The following is a 22566-nucleotide window of genomic DNA, read 5'->3' on the forward strand; positions in this document are numbered from 1 at the left end:
AATATCTAATTCGCTCTACCTCAGATAATAAATTGCCCCTCGGTTAAACATATATGAAAATATATTAATTCCGAGGTAGAGCGAATTAGATATTAAAGGACATTTGTAGATACAGGTACTATCCTACTTACAACCAAGTTTGGTTCCGACCCACTGGTTGTAAGTCGGAATGGATGTAAGTCGAACCTTAGAAAGTGGCCAACATACTGGGCAGGGTATACTATCAAACCTTTGCTATATAAGTGCCTACTTAGTACTGTAATGTAATGTACAATCATTATTTCAATCTTTTTACCATAATGTACTTCTACTAATACATTTTAATCATTTATGTAATAGTATATATTACGTACAATCAGGCATTGAGTTAGGTAAATGGGGTTAGGTTCTTGCATGCATGTCAGAAGTCGATTCTTACGTAAATTGGTTTGCAATTCAGTCTACAGTACAGTTAATACCAAATGATGCTGCAGATAGGGCAGGGTAACTCAAACTGATGCTGCCTGAGTGATGAGAGTTCTCATGCCTGAGTGATGAGAGTTCTCATGAGATGGCACAGTGCCAAGTAACTCAATGGTCAACTGTCTGAAGTAAGGTTGTAAGTACGAGTGGTCGTATGTCGAGTAGGTTGGAAGTCGGATAGTACCTGTAGATATATATATGTATATATATGTGTGTGTGTATGTATGTGTGTATGTATGTACGTATGTAACAAGGATTCCGATGGTGAATCAGAGAATTAAAGGTAAATTTGGTCTTTAACAAAGGAGCTCTTCAATTCTCTCTCTCTCTCTCTCTCTCAGAGCTGTTGAGTAACTGAAGCCTTAATGTAAAGATATTGTTTGGCATTTAACAGAGAGGGAGAGATATGTAAAAAATTATTCTGATGGTGAGTAAGAGAATTGAAGATATTTATATTCTTCCCACCCCCACCTTTCTATCTTTCTGTTTAATGTCAAATAATGTTTTTTCGTTAAGACTTCAATAATTCAACATCTGAGAGAGAGAGAGAGAGAGAGAATTGGGAAGAATTTAAATAGCTCCTTTGTTAAAGTTCAAATTTACCTTTAATTCTCTTATTCACCATCAGAATCATTTATTACAGTCTCTCTCTCTCTCTCTCTCTCTCTCTCTCTCTCTCTCTCTCTCTCTCTCTCTCTCTCTCTCTCTCTCTGTTAAATGCCAAACACTGTCTTTACATTAAGACTTCAGGAACTCAACAGCTATTGAGGCTTACACTTACATTTAGGTAAAATAAAACTAAGTCATAAATGAAATTTTTAGGTCTGTAGCAGAACAATTTAACACATCCACTCTTGTTACGTAGATGATGTTAATGTAATTATTGATAAAACTTCCAATTGAGTCATTTAAACTATTTTAAGTTGAGCAAAAATAGTAAAATCTTGATTGCAATGAGTTTCCAACATCAACCAATAAGAGGGAAAATGGCAGTATTACTGAGGCCCAGTGTCCAAAATTCTGCACTCTTCCCAGCAAGGCATTTCTTCAAATTACAATTCACAGATTAAATGTGATAGTATGATCATTTCATCACTAATAATATAAAGCAGAAGAATTTCTAAAGGTATTTATTAGGTTCAAAGTTCAAAGTAAAGCTTGTATGATGAAGCAGTTTACAATTCATTTAAATATAAATCAATTTCCAATTAATTGAAGCCCACTGTCAAGAATACTTGACACTCCAACTCCAACTAGAGCTGTCTCCTTTTAACACCTATTAAAAATACATTATGGGCCTGGTCATACTCACTAATGTGTGAGGGATCTTCACTGACATTTTTAGTCAGCTGTTGTAATAAAAAGGATGCGATGGGTCATGGAATTTACCCATAACTTCAGATGTTTCCAAGAAACAGAACTTCTGGTCACTCGGCGGCTTGCTGACGCCATGTTTTCAGAGGTGAATGTCTTAAATCTTCTATGGTGTGGAGTGCATCATCTCTCATAGAAGATGGGATATTTCTATGCCATAAATACTGAATTTTTCAGCTGAGAGGATTGTTTATTAAGTGTCCAGTATTCTGGACACTTTACTTAAGGCTACAAGGGGATTTTATAGACAGCAATCCCTCGCTACTTCGCGCCCTCAGTGCATTGCGCATTTTTCAAAAATATCAAAAATTCAAAATTGAGGAAAAAATGGCGCGGGCGCTAGCAGAAGGCAGAGAGAGTACATTAGAACATCAGGTATCAACACGGAAATGGTGCGTAACTCAAAATCCACCTCTCTGATTCACTGGCCATCTCGGCTCCTGAATCTCGCAAGCTGATTGGCCGAGACGCATTAGCCAGCATCCAGCATCCCACCCTGCTGAGCGCCCAGCGAAGGAAGACCACATTCATTGTTCTCTCATGCTTGTGTCGCTACTCTTGCCGCGTGAAAGTTTTAGCTGTTTTTTTGTGCAAATTAGTGCTTGTGACGCCCTTGAAAATGGCTCCTAAACGTCCTACACCCTCTACATCCCTTGGTGAACCCAAGAAGAAGAGAAAAATGATGACGGTGAACGAGAAAGTGAAATTATTGGACATGCTTAAGGCAGGCAGTAGCTATGCGTCTGTTGCCCGCACGTACGGACTGAATGAGTCAACGGTTTGCTACATGAAAAAAGACGAATTAAAAATCCATAAAACTGCCTCAATAATGTTCTCCAAGGACACTAAGCGTGTTGTGACTCCTCGTAATAAGAAGATTGTGCAAATGGAGAATGCATTATCAGTGTGGATAACGGACCGTCAGGAAAAGAAGGTTAGTCTCGATACCAACATGATTCGCACAAAAGCCAAAACCCTTTATGATAGCCTCGTTCCTGAAGGGGGATCAAACGAAGATGACGATGATGGTGATGACGACGATGAAGATGATCCTGCCCCACGAGAAAAACGTGGTTTTGTTGCCAGCAAGGGCTGGTTCGAGAAATTCGCAGCGTTCCGTTGTATGGGGAGGCCGCCTCGGCAGACCAAGAGGCAACTCTTCATTACGTCGAGGACAAGTTCCCGAAATTAATTAAAGAGGGCGGCTATATCCCGGAGCAGGTGTTTAATATGGATGAAACTGGCCTCTTTTGGAAGAGAATGCCGTCCCGGACGTTCCTTTACAAGGACGAAGTGAAGAAGCCAGGGTTCAAGGTCCACAAAGATAGTCACTCTGCTCATGTGCGGGAATGCTACGGGCTTCATGCTCAAGCCCGGCTTAATTTAAAAGTCACTGAATCCTCGTGCTTTGAAAAACAAAAACAAAGCCTTGCTGCCCGTCTACTGGATGAGTAATAAGAAGGCATGGATAACTAAAGCCTTCACACTCGACTGGTTCGTGAACTGCTTTATCCCGCAGGTGAAGTTATACCTCGCGGAAAATGGGCTGCCCTTTAAGGTCCTCCTCTTGATGGACTGTGCAGGAGGACATGCAACGGACCTGCATTATGACAGGGTTCAAGTGGAGTTCCTGCCCCCCAACACCACTTCCCTCATCCAACCAATGGATCAGGGGGTTATTCGGGCCTTCAAGGCCCTCTACACGAGGTCCACGATGGAGGGCCTCATCTCCTCCATCGACGAAGGCGACGATGACTTCAGCCTCAAGAAATGTTGGCGGGAGTACAACATTGCGACGTGCCTGGCCAACATTCAGAACGCTCTTAAGGAGATGAAACAGCAAACACTGAATGCAAGTTGGAGAAAATTGTGGCCAGACGTCGTTCATGACTATGAAGGATTTACGCCAGAGGAAGTTCATCACTCCGCCGTAGATAAGGCTGTGAGGCTGGCGCGGTTGGTAGCCAGAGAAGGTTTCTCCGACATGACAGCAGAAGACGTCAACTCACTGATCGACTGCCACTCAGAGCCCCTAACCGACGAGGACCTCGTCGAAATGACAAGATCGGCAAGTGAGGAAGAAGAAGAGGCAGCCGACGACGACGACGAACCTGAGCAACGTGGCCTTACATTGGAAAATCTGCAAGAGCTCTGCAACATGGCACAGGCTATGCAACAAAGGGCGCAAGAAATCGATGACAACATGGTCAGAGCCATTGAATTCAGTAACCGTATTGACGGTGTTATGGCGTTGTACAAGGGCATCTTTGCTCAGATGAAAAAATGTCAACAACTTCCCATCACAATGTTCCTGGTGTGCCGAAAACCTCCTGCAGAAGTGTCGGATACTACTCCTCCTGCTGCCTCTCCGGCTTCCTACCGAGACACTACGTTGCCTCCTACTGTTTCTCCAGCTCTATCGGAAGCTGCCGTCAATCCCCCGCCTCTAACAACTGACAATGAGGCGTCACCTGAGGAGCAGTAAAGCTCTCATTAACCTGTGCAGTATAAATCATCTTCATCTTCACCTCCATCATACTGCACAGGTGTTTCATCGTCATTTATCAAGATCATCATCATTGATAGAGGTGAGTTATGTATCTTGTTATAAGAATATACAGTTATTATTTACATATACATGTATACATGTACAAAAAAAAATTTACGTAGACGTACTATGCATTTAAAAAATAGGGGGGACCCTACTTCGCTGTTTTTCACTTATCGCGGTCGGTTCTGGTCCCCATTAATAGCGATAGGTGAGGGATTACTGTGTGTATATATATATTATATATATATATATATATATATATATATATATATATATATCTATATATATATATATATAGTGAACACCTGTATTCATGGGGATGCGTACCAGAAATAAGTATGAACATTAAACAAGATTTTATACATAATAGTACAACATATGTAAATAGGGTACTCATCAGTGATGAATGTTGATTAAAGATGATGATGAATTTGCTGTGCAGTCCAGTGAATGATGATGAGGATATGACAGCACAGTAAAGTAAAGGAGTTACATCTCTGAGAGTGCCTCTTCACCTTCTTCAAGTGGCTCTTCAGGAGGCGCTAACTCAGGCAATTCAAGAGGCATTTCTCAGGCAATTCCAGAGGCACTACTTCTGGGGACTTGGAAGGCTTTGAAGGGTCTTTCATACAAGTGATGAACATCATGATTGGCGGCTGCTGTCATTGCTTCTTGATTATATGAAGCCATGGTCCCTTCCCTGAGGTACTGTGCTGACGAATCAGCGCAATGACGTCTGCAAAAGTCCTCTGTATCTTTGGGGTGTCTGCATCATGAGACAAAGGACCCTCATGTCTATCCAGGGCACGTTCCTCCAGAGACACTGACAAGACTGTCATGTCACTCTCGGAACATGAGCGATTGCTAGAAGAAGCATCGCCAAGAAGGGGCGAGACACCTGCATGGCTCACCCCTTTCTTCTGTCCTGTGCCTGAATCGTGATGGTGAGAATACTCAATGACAACAACTCTGACTGCACCCGAATCTAAAGATTTGTGACCATTAGCGTAAGCTCGTGAACGAGCGTCCGACGCAGTGTCAGACTTAGAGGCTGAACTTTTAGGAATAACAACATGTGCAAACTGTGGTTTGCACTCCTGTGGCTCCCATTACACTAGGCCCTATAGTCAGCGTAACGGTTCCCTTTTCTGAAGGAACAGGAGAACCAATGAAAGGCCCAACTGCCTCCCCAGTGGGAGGAGGCAGCCCCTTAGAAGTCCCAGAAGTCGCATGATGAGACTTCTTAGGGAGCGGAGAGACGACCTTCTTCTTCGGCAGGTGAGCCTTAGAAGGACGAGTACGCAGCAGAAGACAATGACGAAGCTGGAGTTGGTGATGAAGACGGCACCTTACATGCTCGCTTCTTCTTTGCCAGTTTCCTCAGGATGGTGATGAGATCCCCCATCCAAGGGGCTACAGGAGCAGGAACAGGAACCAGTGCAGGAGCTCCTCCCACTAGAGAAGGAAGCTCTACAGGAGCCCCAGCCACCTGAAGGAAACCCTGGGTGGGAGGACCTGAGGTACAGTAGGAACACACATGGCAGTGGGTGTCATCACACCAAACCCAGGTGGAGGTGGCACTGAATGTTGGGTCTTAGGCATATGGGGTTGAGTGCCCATCACCACTGCCAGGGTCACGTTCATTGGGTGATGAGCAAACACCATTGTAGGGACCGATGCAAATCTATGAGTGGTCACTGTTGTGGATGTCACCGCCACTGCTGCATGAGTTACAGGCGCACTAGGAAAGTGTGACACAAGGCCTTGCAATGAGGGAGTGCCAGAGAGGCCTAGTGCCAACCAAGCCTGCTGCAAGTCCCCAGACTGCGACCCTGCCACACCTGAGGAAATGAAAGTTGGGTTAGTAAGAGGAGTCCCTCCTTGATCTAAGGGAAAAATATCCCCCTCAGAGCAAGAAGAAGCCCCTGGAGAGAGGTCCTCCTCCTTCACCCAGTGAAGATCCAGAGGGAGAGATTTCCCCTGAAGGAGAAACAGCAAAAAGAGGAAGATTGCTGGGAGGAAGGACAGATGACATAGGGTCAGCCACTACAGGCTTCATTAGAGCTGTGTTACCCCCAGACGAAGCCCCAGTAGCCTTCCCCCAATACTTCCTCCTCCCCTCAAAATTCTCTCACTGCTCAGACGACCAGGAGCAACACTCAGTAGTGTACGTCATGGATCTAGTACACTCACTCCCCAGGATCTAGCACAAAGGGCGTGAGGATCCACATTGGGGAATGAGCAGAAATTACCACATTTCTTGGCCCCCACTCACGATATACATGCTGGGAGGAGGAGGGCTTAATTGGCTTAACAGATTCGTGTGTTTGCATGATTTCCAATTGTACTGTATATCACAAATACACAATCAAGCATAAATCACAACAATACAGGACCAATCCCACAGGTATCAGTGAAAAAAGTTCAACAGTAGTTGGGCAGAAAGGTGGAGACATGTCCTCAATCAAAGGCAGCCAAAAGCAAAACTAGAATGTTATGTCCAGTTGTGGTGGGAATCCCGACCTCTGGACAGTAGTTAACTGTCTAACCACCTTGTTTTGAAAGTTCAACAGCCGATTTCCAGCCTTTGCTTAAAGTCATTCCTAATGTATAAGACCAAGGGTTTGTATAACGCATAGAAACAATTCTTAATTAGGTTTTGGTATGCAATACTGAATTTTCATCTAGAAATAAAACACTTTCCTGTGATCCTGTCTTTTCACAAAATATTTTTTTCTTCTACAATGAGCACAAAACAGGTTTCACTGGCTTCTGTTCTCAAGTCTTGTCCTTTGAGGTGCTTATGTTTAACACTTCAACTTGATTCATAGCTATTCAATCAAATTATTTTCATAGGTAATACTGGCTTTTCAAGTGTTTCTTACAAAGACAAATTCTGTTCTGAGTGAGTTCCAACTTTTTTAAGAATCATTCTTTTAAAAAATGCTACCGAATTTAGCCTTATTCTTGCTAATTCACAATTCCTTTATATTTATCACCTTCAAAATGATTTGCAGAAATGTCCAAACCAAGGTTGTACATAATTCCCTATCAGCTCCATCGGTTATCTTGTTAAAGAAAACAATTTCATATACGTGCATGGTTTATATTTTGTGTAAATTTTGGTACAGACTGCAAAAAACAAAATTTATTTAGAAAGGGCAGATAAAAGTGTTTCTAATCTCATCTGCTTTACAATTCATTTTCCTGCACATAAACTTTCCTTCATTTTCTGTGCCTCCAATGCAGTGTGGTTATTGGGCCTTGTTAGATTTACCTTTAACGCTGAAGGGGTATAATAAAAATTGTCTCCCGTATGCCGGCAGGGTCTGGGAGTGAGCGCCGAAGCGAAAATTTTTTTTTTTTCTAAAAATCACAGCACACTTAGTTTTTAAGATTAAGAGTTCATTTTTGGCTCCTTTTTTTGTTATTGCGTGAAGTTTAGTATGCAACCATCAGAAATGAAAAAAAAATATCATTATCATATATAAATAATGCGATATATGATAGCGCGAAAACAAAATTTCATATATACGTAATTGTATTCAAATCACGCTGTGAGCAAAACGGTCAAAGCTGAAGAGTTAATTTTTTTCGTTGTATTGTACACTAGATTGCGATCATTTTGGTATATAATACATTGTAAAACGATAAAAGCAACACAGAAAAAATATTATCACAAAATGATGCATGAATTCGTAACGTGCGGACGTAAAAAAAAGTTTTTTCAAAAATTCACCATAATCTAAATATTGTTCTAGAGACTTCCAATTTGTTTCAAAATTAAGATAAATGATTGAATATTACTATAAGAGTTTTAGCTTACAATTGCAGTTTTCGACTATTTTGGACGAGTTAAAAAGTTGACCGAATGTCGAATTTTTTTATATATATTCTTTATATACAAATATTTCAAAAATGAGAAAAGCTACAACCTTCAATTATTTTTTGTTGTATTCTACATGAAATTACGCATATTTTCATATATAAAACTCTATGAAACGCCTAATATGAAATGGAGCAAATATTACGAGAATGCGACGTACGCATTTCGGAGATTTGCGGCGGAGAATCCGCGAGCAGAGGGAAGGAAAAAGTTTTTTTCAAAAATTCACCATAAATCTAAATAGTGTTAGAGACTTTGGATTTGTTTCAAAATGAAGATAAATGACTGAGTATTACTAGACTGTGAGAGTTTTAGTTTACAATTACGTTTTTTGACCATTTCGGTAGAGTCAAAGTTGACCAAACGTGGTTTTTTTTTATTTATCAAGATTTATATGCAAATATTTCAAAAATGAGAAAAGCTACACCCTTCAATTTTTTATTGTTGTATTCTACATGAAATTGCGCACATTTTCATATATAAAACTTTATGTAACGGCTAATTTAAAATGGTGCAAACATTACGAAAATCGGACGAAAAAATTTATGATTTTTTTGGAAGAGTTACCGCACGGACGTTAGGAAAAAGTTTATTTCATAAATTCACCATAAATCAAAATATTGTGTTAGAGATTTCCAATTTGTTGAAAAGTAAAGGTAAATGATTGAATATTACTAGAATGTAATAGTTTTAGCTTACAATTGCGTTTTTCGACCATTTCGGTCGAGTCAAAGTTGACCGAAGGTTGAAATTTTGGCACTTATCGTTATTTATATGAAAATATTTCAAAACTAATAAAAGCTACAGCCATGGGTTGTTTATTGTTGTATTTTAAATGAAATTGCGCACATTTTCATATATAAAACTTTATGTAACGGCTAATTTAAAATGGTGCAAACATTACGATAATCGGACGAAAAAATTTCTGATTTTTTTCGGAAGAGTTACCGCGCGGACATAAGGAAAATGATTTTTTTTTTCATAAATTCACCATAAATCGAAATATTGTGCTAGAGGCTTCCAATTTGTTGCAAAATAAAATTAAATGATTGAATATTACTAGAATGTAAGAGTTTTAGCTTACAATTGCGTTTTTTTACCATTTTGGTCGAGTCAAAGTTGACCAAAGGTTGATATTTTGGCACTTATCGTTGTTTATATGAAAATATTTCAAAACTGATAAAAGCTACAACCATGGGTTGTTTTTATTTGTATTTTACAAATGGTGCAAAATGGTGCAAACATTACGACAATCGGACAAATGCTATTTTTTCTGAAGTTACCGCGCGGACGTAAGGAAAAAGTTTATTTCATAAATTCACCATAAATCGAAATATTGTGCTAGAGACTTCCAATTTGTTGCAAAATGAAGGTAAATGATTGAATATTACTAGAATATAAGAATTTTAGCTTATAATTGCGTTTTTCGACCATTTCGGTAGAGTCAAAGTTGACCGAAGGTTGAAATTTTGGCACTTATCGTTATATATATGAAAATATTTCGAAACTGTTAAAAGCTACAACCATGAGTTGTTTTAGTTGTATTTTACATGAAATTGCGCACATTTTCATATATAATACTCCATGTAACGGCTAATTTAAAATGGTGCAAAAATTATGTCAAAGTGACAAAATAATTTCTGAGATGTGTCGCTGATACTTTTTAGTGAGATAAGAAAGAAATTCGCACTTGCACACCTGCATAACAATTGTAAACAAAACAACGGCTTGATCCGTGAGCTCCCAGCATCCCCCAAGGCGCGTGATTCAAAAGTTTTCGCCTAGTAGGCCTATAACTATTTTTCCGCGAATTTTCAAAAAAACTTTTTATATCGACATACCATACATCCAATCGGCACCCAACAGACAATTTATATCTATGTTTAATACGTCCAATCGGCATTAAAGGGTTAAAATGAATATGTTTCTCCATATTCACTGAATAAATTTTTCTCCAGTGTGCCTTATGAACTGACTTTTCATGGGAATAGTCAATTCTGAATTCACTGCATCTAAATAGGTTTTCCATAACATCATTACTGACATTAATTGTAAAAGCACTTTTCTCAGAAAACATTTCCTCAATCAATGCTACTAAAAAATCACTCTCCAGTGTGACTGGCCATGTGTCTCACGAGGTCACGTTTGTCAGCGTAACCTTTTTCACACTTATTGCACTTGTACGGTTTCTCTCCAGTGTGAGTTCTCATATGCCTCATGAGTTTGCTCCTGGGGAAAAAGGCTTTCCCACACTCACCACATCTAAACGGCTCCTCGCCAGTGTGAATGATCATGTGATTTATATAATTGTTTTTAATAGAATATGCTTTCCCACATTCACCACATTTAAATGGCTTCTCCCCTGTATGGCTGTTCATGTGAACCGAGAGGTGACTACTCTGAGAAAAAGCCTTCCCACATTGCATGCAACGAAAAGGCTTCTCTCCGGTATGCATCCTCATGTGCTTCTTGAGAGAGCTGTTCTCGGAAAATCCCTTCCCGCAGACTGTGCAAGTGAAAGGCTTCTCTCCAGTGTGACAGTTCATGTGCCTTTTGAGCTCATTTGTGTGGGAGAAAGATTTCCCACACTCTCGACACATGTTTTCTCCTGTGTGAACCTTCATGTGACTTGTCAGATGACTTTTATTTATATATGCTTTCCCACACTCACTACATTTAAATGGCTTCTCTCCAGAGTGAAGATTCAGATGAGACAGGAGGCTGCATTTCTTGGCGTACGCTTTCCCACATTCTTTGCATACGTAAGGCTTCTCGCCTGTATGACTACTTATATGCCTAATCAAACCTTTCTTCCAAGTAAATGCTTTCCCACAGTCACTACACTTGAATGGTTTCTCTCCGGAATGACTTTGCATGTGGATTTTGAGTTGGGACTTCATACGAAACTGTTTTCCACAATTCACACACACAAAAGGCTTCTTTCCACTACAAATTTTCATGCCTTTTTTAAGATGACTTTCTTGATCATTCAATATTCCACAGACATCACTCATTAACTGCTCCTCATTAGGATGCATTTCCACATGGTTCCTTGGAATGTCACTATCTGCCGAGTCCAAGATGCTTGAATATTTTACTTCTTCATCACTATCATTATTTATTTCTGGTTCTTCACTGTCCTCGTATATTTCTGGCTCCGTTTTGAATATCACAATTGGGTTAAAAGGCACAGACATATCATTAGTGGCTTCACTATGATCAACCATGTCATCATCTTCATGCTTAATTTTAGAGGGTGATAGTGGATTGTCAATTTCATCATTGCAGCCCACAAAGTCCTCTTCTCCATGTCTAATTTGAGACTCTGATAATGGATTTTCTATATCACTAGAGCCAACTGAATCTTCATCTTCTTGCTTGACTAGAGAGACTGACAAAGTACCTTTCCTTTCACTTTTCAAATGAAACTCTGCAGGACCTTCAGGATTCATTTTTCCCTTCCTGCCCTTAAATGCTGCCATATTTTCACAACTTCCAATGCACTATAGCATCAAAAGACAATTTTTACAGTTCATTTTGGGATGTCACACTATGAAACAGATAACTGCAATATAAACCAATCTGTTTGTGCCCTATAAGATCATTGTATTTAGTGTCAATGAAAGTTTTATTGATGAGAGGTTCACAGCCCTTTAAACTTTGTTATAAAGTCATTTACACAACCACGACAACACATTACATATTTTTTCATTGTGGATGTAATGGCATTAAAGAGTGACACAAAACTCCCTTATTCAATATTATGACCATTTTTGTTAAACAAAAAAAATTACATTCAAGTCCAATTAAAAATGAATTTCTAAAACATTTACATTGCAAAGTAGTTCAGTCACCTATATTTTCTATAATTACAACCTTATTGCATTGCTGGTGCTATAATTGTAATCTTTTAGAATGGAATTTTATTTAATAATTAAAAAATAATGGTACAATAACTCACTGCTTTTGCTAAATTAACATCTGAAAATAACATTTATTAATAATATTTACTTAATGAAAAATAGCCATTAATACCATCACAATTTTAAAGGTTTTAAAAATGCAAACCCCCAAGTGCTTTCAGTCAATGTCAAAATATGATGACTACGATGACTACTTTGAAGAGGAATCTGAAACGAAAAAGCAACACAGAATTAGCATAGTGTCTGATGTAAGTGGATCTGAACAATATGAGCATAAGTTTTCATTAACATGTCAACATAGTCAACTTCATGAAAGCAGTTGCTTAACAAAAGGTGGACATGACCAACACCACAAATTGACACAGCAATGATATTTTTACAAAAGCCTATACTTGACAGCATTTCCAAGCCACCTGATACTACATACATAGCTGCATTCACTCTTTTTAGGGGGGGATCATTTCAATGACTAGAAGACCTTGTGGGTGAGTAATTATTCGAGGTACATATACGTATTAGCTTACATGGCAATGATGGCACCATATGACAGCAGGAACAAGGAACAAAAGTAAAGTACTGTAGATATCTTTTAAGTTCCATAATTTATTTTCCTTAAATCAAAACAACCAGTAAGTACAATGCTCTCTGACTCATTGACAAGTAAAATGGTGATTAATCCATGGTGAAACTTAACCCAAAGCAGTTTCCTTGACCAAGTAAAAGTATTTATCATCTAAGTATACATACGAATTTCAGCATACTCACTTGATAAATAGTATATAATTTGACAGTCGTCATGCATATGCTGTGTAAGATTCCTCAGATCCTCAAGACAGTTCAATCTGGAAAGGTGGAACATTTTCAGTCTTCCACATACAGGACAGTACTAATCAAGGATCTTCAAATTGTACTTACTAAAGTGCTAACAGCAAGTGAATAAAAATCAAAGAAACAAACAAGTCATTACTAACACCATATGATCTAGTATATTATTATGGATGATAGGTGTATATAAAAATTAATTTTTATTATAAAAAAGCATTATAAAAATTAATTTTTATTGAAGGGTCTTACCAAGCAATTATGTAGCTGATTACATATTGAAAGGTGGAGGGATGTGTAAATATCACCTGGAAATAAAGGGAATTCTCAAAAGGGGCAATGTGTGGTAGCATAGGATGTATGCTTGTCAGACCTACCTTGTAAGTGAGCTGCTGCAGGTGAGTACTGCTGGTTGGTGCTCGTCTTGCCCAGTAGAGAGAATGGTAGTACAGTGGTGCCCCCGTATTCGCGGGGGATGCGTACCAGACCCCCCCGTGAATAGTTAGAACCCGCGAATGTTTGGAACCCCTATAAAAACGCTAAAAACAGGCCAGTTTGTTAGAGAAAACTACAAAAAATTTTCATATAGGGTTTTTTTTAATAGTTTTATCACAAAAAGTGCATTTTATGATGAAATTGATAAAAAAAAAAACAGGAATTTGTGGATATTTCTCATAGAAAAATACAGCGAATGCGCGAATTTTCCGCGAATAATGCGGGGAAACGTTCCCGAGAGAAATCCGCGAATCCGGAGAACGCGAATACGGGGGGGCCACTGTAAGACCATGGATTGCCTCTACAAAAGTGGGATGTGCCTTGAAGTCATGGTCTCTACCACTGACTTAACAAGGAACGACAAAGTAATAATGCCCTTGGCCTGGGCAAAAACTAGATTCAACACAAACAACAATAAAGAGTCACCTACATTAAACTATAAAAACCAACACCCTCTATGCTAAAAAACAACAAGAGGGCATTCCAGGTACCAAGTACAGTTGTACCTCGACATACAAAATTAATCCGTTCCGAAGGCGGCCTTGGTAACCTGAGCTTTTCGTATCTTGAATCACATTTTACATGTAAATTGCCTAATTCGTTCCAAGCCCTACAAAAACACCCTAGTAAATTTTATAATAAAGATAAATTTACAGCATCAGGCCAGAGTTTCTTCCACGAAGAATTCAAGGTTCGTCTCGAAACCTCCTGCCAAGCTTGATCGATGAGTCGGATGCATATCACATTATCGAAATGCTCCTGCCAAAATTCACGCAAGGTGAGGTTTGTGGTATCGGTGATGTCAAAACATTTCTTGAAAAGATGTTTCGTATACAGCTTCATGAAGTTCGATATCACTTGCTGGTCCATGGGCTGGAGGAGAGGAGAGGTGTTAGGCGTTAGATAAAGAACCTTGATAAAAGAATACTCCACTAGTATATCTTCTTCGAGGCCAGGAGGGTGAGCAGGGGCATTGTCCAACAACAGCAGACATTTCAGAGGGAGGCACTTCTCTTCCAAGAATTTTTTCACTGTCAGGCCGAAACACAGATTTACCCACTCAGTGAACAAAAGGCTCGTTACCCAGGCTTTCACATTAGCCCTCCACATCACTGGAAACTTCTCCTTTAGCACTTTGTGGGCCTTTAAGGCTTGAGGAGTCTCCGAATGATAGACAAGTAGGGGCTTCACCTTGCAATCCCCACTGGCGTTCGAACAAAGTGCGAGTGTAAGCCTGTCTTTCATAGGCTTATGCCCGGGTAGCTTCTTCTCTTCCTGCGTGATGTACGTCCGAAGAGGCATTTTTTTCCAAAAAAGGCCAGTCTCATCACAGTTGAAGACTTGCTGAGAACTGTAGCCTTCGTTGATCGTCATCTCGTCGAACGTCTTAATAAAGGCTTCGGCCGCTTTCGTGTCCGAGCTGGCTGCCTCCCCATGCCGCACCACCGAATGGATGCCAGTCCGTTTACGGAATTTTTAAAACCACCCATGCTGCAGAACTACTCCATTGGCGTGAACCAGGAGGTGGAAAACCAATGGAGTCAGGGGACAACTACACACTGAACAATATGCCTTTCCAACGATCGACTGTGGGCAAGCCCTGCCAGTCTCCCTTGGACCTCCAGTATGTCTTCTCCCCAAGGCAGGGGAGTGGGACAGTGGCCTTTGTCTAGCAGAATTGGCAGGACGGACAGCCAACCCCTCATATTGCACTGCACTAGCACTTTGCACATTCACTACACTCTTGGATTTCTCCATGATCGATCTCGTGGATGAACCTAACTCCATCAAGGCAACACAGGAAGCTGGCATAGGAATAGAAAGTAAAGGAATCAGAGGAATTAAACTAAGAGAAACAGTTCTAGAAGCAGTAGAAGCTAACACAAGAGAAGGTGAAGGAGCTAAACTAGCTTTACCTTCAGCTCTAAGAGCTGCTTCCTCGTCCTATCCTTAACTTTATCCACATGAGAAATGCAAACTACATATCTCTTCATTCCACTCCTGACACTTGGTATATGTTATCTCTGTTACATTCCTGACCCTGACATTTAGTCTAGTGTGTGAGTCACATGTCTCTTTGACTAGTCTAGTTCTGCACCCATCAGTGCAAAACCTAATCCCTGATGAACTAGAATCTGACATATTATTGAAAAATGGCAGCAAATTTAATCAAAAGCTAAATGATAACAAAGCCACTACAAAACAGTACACAAAAAATCACAGGAGTGAAAGAACCATCCAAAAGATAACAAAGAAGGTCTGCAAAAACCACTGACATTAACCAGGAGCCTGCAGAAATTTAATTGAAGTGGGCAGTTACCTGTCACCTACACTAGCAATGGCAGTGGCACTGCGAAATTTTTAATTTTGGTCTGCTGTGGTAGGGAACCTACAGCTATATAATTGCTTGGTAGGACCCTTAAATGAAATTATAAGGTACTAAGGTTTCCAGTGGGCTTGGCTTTCAACATTCTGGGCTTAAGGCACTGATCCAACAGAAGGAATATTGCTCCAAAACAGCAGAATGGTTAAAATTTTGAGTTTTTTTTTCATGAAAAATTTAATAAAAATGCAGGTTACATCATTTCCAAGACACCCAAAGGATTAAAAGTAAGGTTTTCTTATAATTTTCAACGATATTTTGGGGTACGATGATTTTCAGCTCACAACGGAGAGTAGGAATGGAACCCCCATTGTAAACCAGGGACTGCCTTATGTCATCACTCTCAACAGACTTCAACTTAATAAATTTTGTTGCTTGTCAGACACTATTGGGTCTGAAGAAATAAAAATTATACTCTATTTTGTACATAACGGAAAATTAGGTAAGACTACTAAATATATCCAATGAAAAATTGAATGCAACTAATGAAGGGGCTGGCCATAACTAAAAATGCTGATACACCCACAGGTACTCAAACGATGTCTTATGGATACCGGAGACATAATAATCACAGTCTTCATGGGCTGACTACTAAATTACCATTCCTCCTAGAAGGGGGTAGGACTGCCAAGCAGTGGGATACCAATAGGAAGAAGGCAGGAACAGGAACTAGAAAGATTCAGTGATATCTTAAGGGTGTGTTTTTCCCCATCTCCCAGGAAACCAGTGAACACTTCTTGTCTTTTTTCCTCCACTTGCCAAACGTCACCCACTGCAACAAAGTCAAACCAGTTTGAACAGGGGGACGCATGTGTACAAGACTTACCCAAAGAAAAGGAACTGTACTGCTTATGTGGGTCATCCATCATGGGAAACATTACAGGCTATGGGGCGATGGTGTAGAATAGACTAGTTGCACAGACATCATTCTCATATGCTCCATAACACATTTAGGAATGTCAAGGGGGGTTGGGGGGTTATGTTAAAGAAAGATTAGGTTAGGGTGTATCCCTAATAAAATGTCTTTAACATGCTTTTAAGCTGGCTGCAACACATGGAAACACCACACACAACTCTTCTTGGGTCGTTTGTAGATGGAGTGCTCAAGACTTTACCCAGGGGGGTGATGACCCCCAGTCAGATAAGGGAATGATCACCAGGATAAGGTTAGGTAAAGATAAGTCTGGTTAGGTTGTATGGTAATTTAGTTGTATTCCTTAAGAAAACCCTAAGGATAGCCTAAGCTGGACTGCACGACTAGTCTACATTAGATAGCTCCCTTTTCTGCAGTTGTATCACCATGATGGTAAAAGTAGGCTAGTCTAGAGGCCTACATACATACATACATACCTAAAGCTGTACCTATATTAACCAAGCAGGCTTACCTATGAAATGAACGACAGACTTAGGAATGGTACATCCGAGTGCCGGTATAAGTCTAAGAGAGTGATTAGATGAGTCCAACTGAAGCTAAAGATTAGGTATATACCTAGGGTAACCAACCACGGACGATCCATCGTCATCATGCTGGCCAGGCCTTATTCATTCGATATTTAATTGGTGAAACAAGAATACAATTACAACTTTAAGCATACCATTCAAAAGATTGAAGTTTCGTCAACATAATGTGATATATGAAAGCCCCATATAAACTAAAATAAGCATGTGAGCTCTTCGTAAAATATGTTTTCAAGGCAGTTTTGAAATCCAAAATGGCGGCAATCGTGAGGTTGGCCAGTCTAACCACAGATAATCCACCATCTTTCCCAGCCTTCCCAGCACTCATTTGAACAATATTAGCGTATATATGTAACGTTTATTGATCTTACTCAAGATTGCAGTTGTAAACAGCACAATAAAACAACATTCTGTTGCCTATATTAGTAAAAGTATGAAACTTTTTATTCCCGGGGTCATGGTTTGAACTGAATTCATTTTTACCTTGTAATCGGTGGTTTTATCCTTACTGCCATCACAACTGAAACTCCACAGTGCTTATTGATTGTAATTATACACATTTTGGTCTTAATTCACTCCACATATCACTTGAACCACATTGCTGTTCCTGGTTCCTAAGCACTCACTCCACAAAAACAGTTATGAGCAGAAGACAACTACACTTTATGAGGTGCAAAGCTTTATTCCCTTAATTGTTTACTTTACTCATTATTTAGTTTAACTTTACTTCAAAATGTTTATTTAATTAATGTCTATTATCCCTTTTTGGCAACCAAATTAACCCCAAAAAATTACAAATATTTCAGATGTATACTTACAAGCAGACGACGTGAGGAAAAATTACTCATCGTTGCCAATCTAGTGGAGCTTCACACATAAGCCGATGTATTTACAAACTGTTTCCATGAATTCTAGTTGTCATAGTAATGCAGTAATGATAAAATTGCTGTAATATGTATATATACAGTGGGGCCTCGCTTAGTCACGGATCAGCAATCACGGATTCAGTTAATCACGGGTTTTTCCTTGGACCACTTCTCAGTCTATATACGTATCCTGGTATGAATCACAGCATCCGGGCTTGTCTGTGGTAGGCTAAGCCTCGTCCGGTTCCGATAACCAACAAATGCATGAACAGATTCACATTATGATATTAACTGACAATAAAGGTAATAAAACCATTCTCACCTTATATATTATTGGCATATCTTCATAATATATAGCCTATTCATGGAATAATTCCACGTCATTGACATCAACTTGTAGTTGAGCGGCCAGCAGAAATGTAAACATTGAGTTACACTTCACAGCACCTTTGTCATTCTTAACCTTTTAGAAATGTTAATAGTAGTAGTGTAATTACAGTAGTAATAAAATTTAGGAAAACATAAATTTTCAATTCGAACTTTATTATTGTTTTGGTATAATGTAATCAACTTCTCTGAACACTGCAGTCATACAAACGATAATTGTCATAGATTATCGTATGTTGTTTGCAATCGGCGACGGAGCATAAACGTAATAAAACCATTTTTACCTTATATATTATTGTCATACATTCATAATAAAACTCAAATCTTATATATTATTGGCATTATATATATGATTGGCATATCTTCATAATAAAAAGCCTCTTCAAGGAATAATTCCTTGGGGAATCCATTTTTCAAAAGACAAAAATACACTTTACATGTTTACAGTATACAATGAACAATGATTACTTTATTTTGATGTGATTACATTAATATTACAGTATGGTACTCTAAGCAGTACAGTAACTATTTTTTATCATAAATGTATATTCATTCACGAAAAAATACATATGACCACCGTGACGTCACAGTTCTACAAAGTACCGATGTATGTTTACGTAAGTATCCTCTAAACTCTGTCATAAATCACTTTACTTACTTTTTTTGTGAAGCCCAAATGCTAAGTATATTCCGGAAAATTAACGAAATCACGAATTTTATCATAGAGCAAGATTCCCTAATTACTGTTTTCTTCTTCTTTTCATGACTAAATGCATTTTTAGGATAAACTCATTTACAAATTTTCAAATACTATGAATGTAAATAGCAAAATATCTCTCTCTCTCTCTCTCTCTCTCTCTCTCTCTCTCTCTCTCTCATCACTTACAGAAAAAAAAAACTATAATACTGATCTATTATTATCGTAATAAAAGAACAAGATGGTCCCCGAAAGAATAAAAATATTTGTTGCCATATTTTTATTCTTTCTGTGATTTACGAAACTGTGCTTCAACAACTTTTATAGTTGACTCAATGATTATCACATATTATAACAGTATACAAGAGAATATCTTATCACTACCCATGTTTCATTTCTTATCATCATAAAATATTTAAAATACAAATTTCATTGTTATTCTCGAGCTAATATAGTCAACAGTACTCTAATCCCAAGCTGTTCTCTCAAGTTATTCAAGTTACTCTAGTCTTAAGCTGCTCTCTCAAGCTATTCAAGTCACTCTCGTCACAAGCTGCTTCTCTCTCTCTCTCTCTCTCTCTCTCTCTCTCTCTCTCTCTCTCTCTCTCTCTCTCTCTCTCTCTCTCTCAATGAAATATGAATTACTGTATCATAATATCATAAACTATTATGTACAAAGTTAATAATAATAATAATTCCATTAATAAATTCGTTTCTTTAAGCAACTAAATTGTTTTCCAAAATAATTCTTTCGGTAATAAACGTCTATCAGCTGATTCTGAACATAAACAAAAGACAAAACTAGATTTTTATTGCTGTATTTTGCTATTTACACATTAATATTATAGTTGGGTGCTGTAATCATTACAGGAAATCATGTTTTTCTGGGCTCAGTTCGTGTCGCTGCGCGAAATATCCCTTTAATCCATTATTTCTAAGGTAAATGAACTAACAAATACCAGAGAATAAATAAAATAAAGAAAAAGGTCAGTATAATACTATGTACTTTTAGTTTGGTGCAGCAGCCAAATCATGAAAATAAAAAAGAATTGTTAGGTAATTAAACTTTTGTTTGCTGATCTGATGAAGGGGAAATTGAAGATAGGAAAGAATAACTTTGAAACTGTCTTGAATTTAGTTTAAGGTGATAGTTGAAGAAATATTTGGTGCTTGAACTAAAGGAGGCAGTTATAAACACTGAAATAGTGGTCTTGGGTGGGTTAATTATTAAAGTAGGCGGTTTAAAGCAATTTTCAGGGGGGGTACCAGGATAACGCGGGTATTTACTTATCACAGGGGGTTCTGGGCCCTATCCCCCGTGATTAACGAGGCCCTACTGTACTACAAATAGATATGCTAATTTCACTTATTTCCCAGGTTTTGTGTAAGTCTTATACCCAGTTCGGATGGTAAACACATACCAATTGACAACACTGATAAAAAATTGAAGAGCACAAAATGCCACAAAGAATGCCGTAGTCCCCTTGAATAAGTACAAATAAGTGCTGGTAAGAGGTCAGGGTTATGATTGTTGTGATGAAAGTGCCCCAGTGTCTGTAGGTACAAGTGGTGTGCGGATTTAGCACAGGAAATGGGAAGTTTGTTGACACAAGCGACTCCGCAAACATCGAGACGGCATCAATCTTCTACATTTTTTTCATCGTAAGTAAAAATTTCGAAAGCGGTTTGGGGTTGTGGGCACTGCGTTGACCACCCTTTTCATTACCCTCTATTTAAATCTTAAAATATGACCTTAATTTCTAACTTTGGAGAAAATACTTATTTCGAAAGGAGAGTAGAAGTCTTGAGCTCCTTCTCTCACCACCAACAACTCGTGACTGATGACCATCTCCGGTGTCAGGACGTGTTAAAAGCACTTTTTCGGAGGGTGGCCTAGCCATGGTAGTCGGTGAGTTGGCCAGTCGATGTGGGTGTTTACCCTAATACCCAATAGTACCTACCTACCTATTTGCACTACAAATGGTAGGCCTATGGAGGTACCTAGAGTTAGAACTACACTAGACCTCGTGTACTTATAGGTAACCGATTGACCGTAATACTAACAGTAATAAAAGTGTCTCCTTACCTTAAACATGTTAGCTTAGGCTAAATAATAGATACTATACAGTACACAAGCTACCTACTAACCTTAGTGGGAGTATGGAGGTAAGACCCACTCTGGATCTAGATGTGATAGGTAACCCACCAGTAATAATAAGTTTTCTCTCCATAAAAATGCTAGAAACCCGGCTTTAATTCCTTATGGCGTGGTTGTTTGGACAGTCGGTAAATTGGCATACTATTTGACATATATAAATGAAAGCGGCGACATTTATAATTACCGTAGTCTAACCTCCAGAGTAGTAGTACTAAGCGCGATTTACCTTTGAAACGGCTCCCTTGCTCGGTTTATTCCTTTGTGTTTGTTTAAGTTTCTTCTCTCTGTAATACCACAATTCTTTTAGGGATCTTTCCCATTTTCAACTTACCTTCCTCAGTAGATCTGCAAATAAGAGTATATTTGCCAACAATTCCTCTTTATTTTCCTGATGTGGTTTCTGCACCAAACTATATCTTTCAAATCTCGTTGTATGCTTGACAGTAAAGTAGGAATATTCTAAATTTTCTTTTTTTTCCTCACAGCACCTTTTGTACCTTCTTGTATTTTATTTGAAGGATGGCATCGCTAATCCTTTCTAATAAAGTTTTCCACTTCAACCTGCTACAGCATATTCTAATTGCTTCATATACTGGGGGCGTTTTAAGAACAGTACTAACTCACTAAACCGAACTTTTGTGTTTTGTTTTTGTATGGTGATGACTGCACTAGCCATATTTGCCAACTACTTTGCTTTAATTTGGGCCCTTTTTATCTGTTCTCTGAAGTAGTCTTTCCTGTTATTGATTGTTACTCTTGTGAGGTCGCATTGAGACAAAACTGAGTACTACCGATTTATTATGTTGTTTTAGATTCAGCTGGCCTTATGCTAGCACGGGCTCTTGCTCATAAAGCACCCCGTAAATCGATTTATTACCTGGGCGATTGATAGACATAGCAGTGTGCAGACGGAAACGGAGTGCCTGAGTCTCGCGACCTGCACACAGATAGTGAAAAGTGGGTTTCTTGGAAGTTAATAAAATGGCAATAACAAAAGACATAATTGACATATATTGATAAATTATATATCGGCGGAAAGGCCAGGAAATTCTAAATATAAAAATATACGTGTGATTCTTGCTGCTTAGCTAGATGAGATACAAG

General features: G+C 38.8%; 2 protein-coding genes across 2 annotated transcripts; one reads left to right on the forward strand and one right to left on the reverse strand.

The window, feature by feature from the left end:
* The first annotated feature begins 3406 nt into the window (after nt 1–3406).
* On the forward strand, nt 3407–4321 carry LOC135202805 (tigger transposable element-derived protein 1-like). The gene has a single exon (XM_064232264.1). It carries the CDS (start codon nt 3407–3409, stop codon nt 4319–4321), a length of 915 nt encoding a protein of 304 aa, XP_064088334.1.
* Nucleotides 4322–7485: 3164 nt separating this feature from the next.
* LOC135203040 (zinc finger protein OZF-like) lies at nt 7486–21665 on the reverse strand. Its single transcript, XM_064232622.1, has 3 exons — nt 21453–21665; nt 12962–13038; nt 7486–12403 (listed from the first exon to the last, which is right to left on the reverse strand). The coding sequence occupies exon 3, from the start codon at nt 11753–11755 to the stop codon at nt 10376–10378; it is 1380 nt and encodes a 459-aa protein (XP_064088692.1). The 5' UTR covers nt 11756–12403; nt 12962–13038; nt 21453–21665; the 3' UTR covers nt 7486–10375.
* Nucleotides 21666–22566: the final 901 nt, after the last annotated feature.

The sequence above is a fragment of the Macrobrachium nipponense genome, chromosome 33 (genome assembly GCF_015104395.2).
Source record: "Macrobrachium nipponense isolate FS-2020 chromosome 33, ASM1510439v2, whole genome shotgun sequence".
NCBI lineage: Eukaryota > Metazoa > Arthropoda > Malacostraca > Decapoda > Palaemonidae > Macrobrachium > Macrobrachium nipponense.

Coding starts and splice junctions, on each gene's coding strand:
- LOC135202805 (XM_064232264.1), top strand. CDS start 3,407: ATGGACTGTGCAGGAGGACATGCAACGGACCTGCATTATGACAGGGTT.
- LOC135203040 (XM_064232622.1), bottom strand. CDS start 11,755: ATGGCAGCATTTAAGGGCAGGAAGGGAAAAATGAATCCTGAAGGTCCT.